Raw genomic sequence first — 7645 nt, forward strand, 5'->3', positions numbered from 1 at the left:
TTTTTTTGTCATCTGTCATCATCTTGTCATAGCAGTGTGCATACTATAAAACAAAATGCCGATGAGGTGCACAAACTGCAAAACATTTGGTCATGAGGCAATCCCAACCAACAATGAAAAAAGTTTTTCTCACATTTCTCAAATTCATGAGAAATTCGGGCAAGTGGATACAAGATTTTTCCATTTATACCACCATCTGCACTGTGATTGGCTGGATTAGTTTACATTTACATTTACATTTAGTCATTTAGCAGACGCTTTTATCCAAAGCGACTTACAAATGAGGACAATAAAAGCAGTCAAAACTAACAAAAGAGCAACAATATATAAGTGCAAATGACAAGTCTCGGTTAGCCTAACGCAGTACACGCAGCAAGTTGCATACACCTGGTTGGTGCATCGCACACGCTACAAGACCATGTGGCAATAATATCAAACAGGTTTGAAAATATTACAGCGTCTATGACTGCTCAAGACTCACATCAGGTCACTGACCTGTTATCTTGTTTCAATTTTTAATAGTTTTTTGTCGTGTTCACTGTTGAGTGTTGTGTTCACCTTCCCTATAACCTGAAAACTCCCTGCCAGCCAGACCGGTTCAGCGCCTGTGCGCTGAAAGCACTTGGCATGGGTTCCAGTGTTCCTCAACTTGTCTGTCTTTGATTTCTTTGCCCTTAGCTGTTGTTGGTCTGTTTCACACCTCCCTTGCATACTTGTGCCTTGTCTGCTGTTTTGTCAAATTCATTCACTTTTATTAGTTTTTAGAACAATTTATTAGTTTATTTTAACAATTATTACAAGTAAACATTCAATGTAGAATCCCATGAAACACTTCTATATTATATTTATTATTATTATTATTATTATTATAGCAGGCCTTACTCAGATGTTATTTTACCTTTGTGAATGTTCTGTAGCCTTCTAGAATAGGTCTGTAGCCAGTACAGCGACATAAATTGCCTGTGTGCAAACAATTTAAAAACTAAAAGATTTATTTAGAAAATATATATATTACCCTAAGGGATAAAATTTCAAAAGATGCAGAAGTTAGAAGACTCTTACTATACCCTGAAAGGCCTCCTGGATGTCATGCATACTGGGTCGAGGATTGTTTCTCAAAAGAGCGTACATAGACATCACAATTCCTGGAGTGCAGAACCCACACTGTGACCCATGAGCCTTTGCAATTCGCTCCTGGATAAAAACAGATTGTTGTTAGAGCTACTGCATCACAAATGAACAGGACACCAGCATATAAAGTGATACAGCTAACGTTAAAACTGTATGAATGGAGGAAGAAAGGGCTTATGCTTTAATGTTATAGTGTGACATGCTGTTATCATAATTATTTGCAATTCTGAGAGAGTAGGATAAAACGGTGACCTGTACAGGATGGAGTTTGCTCGCCACACTGCCGATGCCATCCACGGTTGTTACTGCACAGTGATGCAAAGAGCATAGAGGAGCCAGACAGGCATTAACTGCATGGTGACTTAAAGAGTGCCGTCAAGGACATCATTATATAACTCTGGCATATGTTTCAGAATCCTTTACTAATGCTATATGAATTATTAACAGCTACCATGTACCTGTTATGTGCTTTAAGGACAGCAATGCACTTTATTTCAAGATGTGAGTGCATAAAAAGATACATAATCCGGTTTTGATGTGGATGATATTTGGACACCATTACAGTGCAGGCCCCACAACCTCCTTCAGCACATCCCAGTTTGGTTCCCGTCAGACCCACTGCAAGTGTCGGCACTAAGGAAAAAAGCTTGAAAACAATCACACTGAAAAAGGAAGTGTTACCAGATCAGTGCAGAAAATAATTACAAAGTACAAAATAATGTCAGTGTATGATTTCAGGGTCAATAACTGCAGCTGACATTCTCTGTAATCAAAAATGGCATGTTTGGATCAATAAATCTCACTTGTTTGACATCATATAGCAGTAAATAATTAATGAAGACTGTCAAAATGACGAGGACAAAAACAAAGATTAAACAATTATAAATACATACTGTAAGTGCAAACCAGGTTAAAGTGTTATTTCTATCCAATATGACCCTTAAAAATCGGACTTTTGCTGGTGTAACACCTTTGACTTTAAAAATGACTTTTGTTGGTTCATGGTTCATTTTGCCCATTTTCTGTAATTCAAGTCAAATGTTTGACTAGTTACAACATGAAGCACTTTTTTGGTTTACTGAAAGGCAGCAAAGAATCAACTAAATTCTCCTAAACTAAACTTAATTTATCATAAATTTATCCCAAAGTTAAAATACGTAAGTTTTTTTAAAATTATTATTATATCCTACTGTATAAATATAATTGTGTAGGACATCTTGTGTCTTGAACAGACAGAAACAAATCAGTGCTTTTCATGAGCTGTAATTACTGACTGAAGTATTTTAATAATTAATATATAATATTAATATATTACATTAAGAAATAAACTGACTGACTGTGACGTGTACATGTGAGAAAACCTCATGAATGAGTGACCCAAACCCCAGCAGACAGCAAACAGTTCAGTTTAACCAACAACATAACTCCAGAAGACAGGAATATCATTGTCTCATAAATCCTGTGGTTACGGTCTAATATTTTATAACTTTTTTTCTTTTTGAGAAAAGCAGCATTCAGATCTAACAGAGACTGTTCAACAGAACAGAAGATCAAAAGGATACAGCTTCTCCTAAGATATGTCAAGAGTGTTATCTCAGGCTCGGCATTCTTTTCAGTGATCTGCACAGAATTAATCATGGAAAACGTTTGATTGGCTATACTGGCAATAAAGAAGTAATGCAACACATTAATCAATGTAATTATTAAATTATCCAATTACCTTTTTTCCATTAACGAAAAAAACAAGGTCATCCCCTGTAGACTGAAGTTTGATTTTAGTCTCTTCCACTGTGAACGACATTTTAATGCCCACTGTTCCTGAGAACAAATCAGTGAGATGAGCGCTGCTGTGAGTGAGTGTACGAACTCTGAGCACTGCGTCACGTGACCAGGTTCCAATAAGTGCCGTTGTTTGGAGAATGACATGCAGCAGCAGGAGGGGTAGTAGGCTACACGAAACCTCACAAGTAGCCGAGAAAATTGATTAGCCTACTTCTCTTTGTGAGAACCTGAGTTCAATATCCAAAACCGGACAATCATGACAATTGTAGTTAACGAGAAGATATTAAGCTCACATAGCCTAACATAATGTTTATATTAAGTTTAATGGGGCTGTTTTATAAGCATTGCGAAACGAAACATTAAATGCCTTTCAGTGAGTTATGCACACTTTTATTATTATTTATTAAATTTGTTTTCAGGACGCAATCTTTTGAGGTTCCTTTTGCGCAAACAAATTAGGCCTACACTGGAAAAAAATTATATAGAACCATTGGTCTATCCTATAATACAGATATATATCTATTTTATCTAGTCTATTATAGATCAGTGTGCAGAATCAGTGTTCACTCAGAAATATAATAAATATAAATAAAATATAAATGAACGGCAAGTAACACATTGAATTAAACATGAAATGTTGAAGTAAACTGATAGCCTATTGTTTTATAATAAAAGCAAAACACACAAAGTAAGCCATTTATTTATTGCTTTAAAACGAAATGTATATTTCAAAAACGTTTGTCTGTGTGATGTAACCAACATGTAGCAAGCAAGCTCTGTCGTTGCTTGTTTTGTTAAATAAACTTTTCATAAAAGGTGAGGTTTGTTCAGTTCAAATGTAGGCCTACGACATGAGATTTCAAAGATTCGTAACAAGAAAAGCTCAATCTTACCAACACACAACTACAAACTGTTTGAGGTATATTTTGCTGTTTATTTCTTCCAGAGTTTCTTTCATGGCCAAAGCGAACAGAACCAGCATACTGAGGTAAGTTAGGTCTTATTTTCACATTCCTATGTCATAGCCTACAACATTTATAAACTTCTTAACGTGCATTGCAGTTGTGCATTGATTTACAAATATAAAAGTATTGACTATGCTGATAAATAATTGTTTTAATGTTGGCTAAAGACTAATGTGATATTGTATTATAAGTATTTTTTTTTCCATTCTTTGCCTAATTTTATATGCTTCCAATAATTACCTAATTAAATGAATATTGAAAAAAAAGACAATATTGGCAAATACTGATATATTATGTAGCCTACCCGTCACAAATATGAAGCGTCTCTCGTTATATCTTTCAAAATTGTACACACTCTTTCATACTTTAGAAACTGAGACAGGGGTAGTTGCAGTTCGGAGTAATGGGAGTGGCAAAACGTGGCGTGCCGAAAGGTGAATACTACAATAGAAACTAACCCCTAACCCTAACCAATTAGAAAGACCTTTATCCACGCCCCCTACCGTTCGACACGCCCTAATCTTGCCGTTTCTTTTTAATTGTTTCCTAGCAATTTCTGAGAGAAAATTGATTCTACACACTGATCTATAATAGATAAAATAGATATATAGGCTATCTGCATTAGAACAGTGGTTCTATTTCCACGCCCCTACATTTCGACACGCCCTAATGTTTCGCCACGCCCACTGCTCCAGCCTGCAGTTATCCCTGCTCAGCAGCAACATCATTTGGTGACCTTGTGTGGTAGTGTGTCCCAGAAATATCTAGAGTCTAGAAATATATTTAAAAAAAGACAGAATTTTGGCATTGTCATTTTTCTTCCTGCTCAAGTAGTGTTTCTTTTATATTTTAATTGTTGACTTCATTGTAACTCTGACTCAAAGTCAATATTAATTATGTTCTAAGATATTTTATTATCCATCATAAAATCAAACTATGATCCCTAGAATCTCCCAAAAAATAGAGACAGAAGCTTTAATAGTTTTTTCCTGTCCCACTACCATGTAAACACAATATAAAAGAGGAGTTTTAAAAACTGCTGCTCATCTAAAGATGGCTGATTATCTGAAAAGTTTTAAATCGAAATATTTTGTGTTACATACTTTTCATAGAACGTTGGAACAATATGTTGATATGTTGGAACAATAATCCTGGGATTTATAGCTTCTCCATGGGTGTTAATGAATAATACAAATGTGTCAGACAATCAGCTAATTAGCTTAGCATGGTTGACCTCAGACACTTCGTTGTTCATTCTTTAATTTGTCAGTGGCAGTTGAGCATCATAAAGCATTTGAATATGACCTCCAATGAAACCGTTACATGTTCTAATCAGTTGCTGATTTTGACAGAATCCAGAGTTCCTTAGCTTTTGCACACTATTTTGGTCTTGTTTGGTTATTTTGCCACTTTTAAATTTCTAACATTAAAGGTTTAAAATGTCTAAAAATCCCAATGATACCAACTCCAGGACAAAAGAAACATGACTTTTAGATGTTTTTCACTGTTTCCATTGTGATAAGCCATTTCTGCTACAGAATATATATATAATTGCAACTTTTTATCTCACAAAATCTGACTTTTCTGAGTTTACACCACACAATTCTGAATTCTGAGTTTATATCTCGCATTTTTTTTGGTTTTGTTTCTGTTTTCACCACAGAATAAAAAATAAAAAAGCTAATTGCGACTTCTCACAATTAACTTTTTTATCCTGCAATTGCAAGTTTATATCTCACAATTCTGATTTTTCTGCTCAGAATTTAAGTGTTTAAATCCTGCAATTCTGAGTTTATGTCTTGCAATACTGACTTTTTTATAATAGCAAAAAGAGTCAGAATTGTGAAAGAAGTCAAAATTACCATTTTTTAATTCTGTGGTGGAAATGGGCTTCCATAATAAGCAACTTTGAAAATCAGTAGAAATCTGGTCATACAAGAAAAATAAAGTTGTTACTATTCAGAAAAAATAACAGATAATGTGGAAAATCTCTTGAAGGCAATGACTCATGAAAGAGACATAAGATTCTCTAAAAGAGGTATTAAATATGGTTCCTGTCCAGTTTTCAATCAAAATTCATGCGATCTCCATAAGATGAAAGCCTCCATTGGCCTCTCGTAATTCCTCTTTCTTGCGGGCCTGAACCAGGGAAAAGACCACAGCAGCGAGGGTGTTCCTCCCGAGAGAGATCCCTCTGCTGGTGCTTCTCTCGGCGTAGCTTGAGCTCTGTTCCCTGCTGCTAACAAAGTACGTGCGGACCCCTCCCCGCTGTTCGCTAACCCCTTTGACGTAGATATCTCCTCTAAGCTGTAGCACAAAGCCGCGGTCAGCCAGGATACGGCTTGTGCCCTCTGGGACCTGAATACGGCCACTGAGCCCTGTGCTGTCCATTCGGCTAGCAAGATTCACAGTCATGCCCCAGATATCATACTGGGGTTTAGTGGCGCCAATCACTCCGGCGACTACAGGCCCATGAGAAATACCTGTATGATAGAAAAGCAGTTTTATGCCCATTAAAGTTGTTACAGGAGAAGAGCAATTTACCACATTTTTGTTTAAAAAACATTTTCTTTTGGAATAAAATACACCAGTTGCATACAATAAGACCAGGCAAGTGCATCAAGAGAGTAAAACGGGTTCAATATTGATTTCATGTTGGCCAAAGAACTATGTTCTAATTTTAAATTCAAATTCAAAGACCGTATTATTGTTATAATAATCTTAATAGTCCAATCCAATCACATTAAAATCATACTGATGGTCTTGTTTAAGCTCATTAGTGTGTTTGTACTAGCTCCGAGCAGGTGAATTACTTCCCTTCATAGCAAGTAGTCATCAAACATGCACACGTGACAGATAAAGCAAATCCTATTTAAACTGATATGTTAATTACCAGTAGATGTTTGTGTATTACTAGTAGAGATGCTAAATACAAGAATAGCACAATCTTACCGACACGCAACTGGAAGTTGTTTGAGGTGTGTTTGTTTATTTGTTTCAGAGTTTCTTGCATGGCCAAAGCGTATAGAACCAGCGTACTGAGGTGAGCCCACTCATCTTCACATTCCTACAAAATACACATTAATAAAACTGAGCCTTAATTTGTAGAAATGTACATTTTCAGTTACTACTTAATTATTTCATTACTAGCTATATTTATGAATTTTTAATATTCATGATCATTTATGAATACTTTTTAATGCTTTGTCCTGATTTGCCTTGCCAATGTTTATTTTATTTTTATTAATTGTTAATATTGTATTTTTTTTTTTTTTTTTTATAATCTGAAGCGAACAGAACCAGCATACTGAGGTAAGTTAGGTCTTATTTTCACATTCCTATGTCATAGCCTACAACATTTATAAACTTCTTAACGTGCATTGCAGTTGTGCATTGATTTACAAATATAAAAGTATTGACTATGCTGATAAATAATTGTTTTAATGTTGGCTAAAGACTAATGTGATATTGTATTATAAGTATTTTTTTTTCCATTCTTTGCCTAATTTTATATGCTTCCAATAATTACCTAATTAAATGAATATTGAAAAAAAAGACAATATTGGCAAATACTGATATATTATGTAGCCTACCCGTCACAAATATGAAGCGTCTCTCGTTATATCTTTCAAAATTGTACACACTCTTTCATACTTTAGAAACTGAGACAGGGGTAGTTGCAGTTCGGAGTAATGGGAGTGGCAAAACGTGGCGTGCCGAAAGGTGAATACTACAATAGAAACTAACCCCTAACCCTAACCAATTAG

The 7645-nt window shown here is 35.3% G+C and overlaps 2 protein-coding genes across 4 annotated transcripts in view; both read right to left on the reverse strand.

Moving 5' to 3' along the window:
* Positions 1-2959, reverse strand: part of LOC107733164 (xanthine dehydrogenase/oxidase-like) — a 19361-nt gene extending 16402 nt beyond the window's left edge. Inside the window, exons 1-6 of one of the 3 annotated variants that reach the window (XM_016544696.1) lie at positions 2852-2959; positions 2694-2751; positions 1653-1749; positions 1384-1492; positions 1068-1194; positions 899-960 (exon numbers count right to left, since the gene is read on the reverse strand). In XM_016544696.1, coding sequence (XP_016400182.1) covers positions 899-960; positions 1068-1194; positions 1384-1492; positions 1653-1749; positions 2694-2751; positions 2852-2932 — 534 coding nt within the window. In that variant the 5' untranslated portion in view covers positions 2933-2959. Of the gene's footprint in view, positions 1-898; positions 983-1067; positions 1195-1383; positions 1493-1652; positions 1750-2693; positions 2752-2851 lie in introns of those variants that run through there. The other 2 variants (XM_016544697.1, XM_016544698.1) reach the window with 2 other exon arrangements.
* Positions 2960-5599: 2640 nt separating this feature from the next.
* LOC107733076 (adenylate cyclase type 8-like) lies at positions 5600-6891 on the reverse strand. The gene is made up of 2 exons (XM_016544573.1): positions 6831-6891; positions 5600-6361 (listed from the first exon to the last, which is right to left on the reverse strand). Exons 1-2 carry the CDS (start codon positions 6889-6891, stop codon positions 5955-5957), a joined length of 468 nt encoding a protein of 155 aa, XP_016400059.1. The 3' UTR covers positions 5600-5954.
* Positions 6892-7645: the final 754 nt, after the last annotated feature.

The sequence above is a fragment of the Sinocyclocheilus rhinocerous genome, unplaced genomic scaffold, assembly GCF_001515625.1.
Source record: "Sinocyclocheilus rhinocerous isolate Xijiao unplaced genomic scaffold, SAMN03320098_v1.1 scaffold8, whole genome shotgun sequence".
NCBI classification, from domain to species: domain Eukaryota; kingdom Metazoa; phylum Chordata; class Actinopteri; order Cypriniformes; family Cyprinidae; genus Sinocyclocheilus; species Sinocyclocheilus rhinocerous.

Bases quoted from the DNA above. Each gene is read 5' to 3' on its own strand.
- LOC107733076 (XM_016544573.1), bottom strand. From the start codon at position 6,891: ATGCAAGAAACTCTGAAACAAATAAACAAACACACCTCAAACAACTTC. The intron at 6,362-6,830 runs GTAAGATTGTGC...TCTATCATACAG, and splicing joins CAACTTCCAGTTGCGTGTCG to GTATTTCTCATGGGCCTGTA.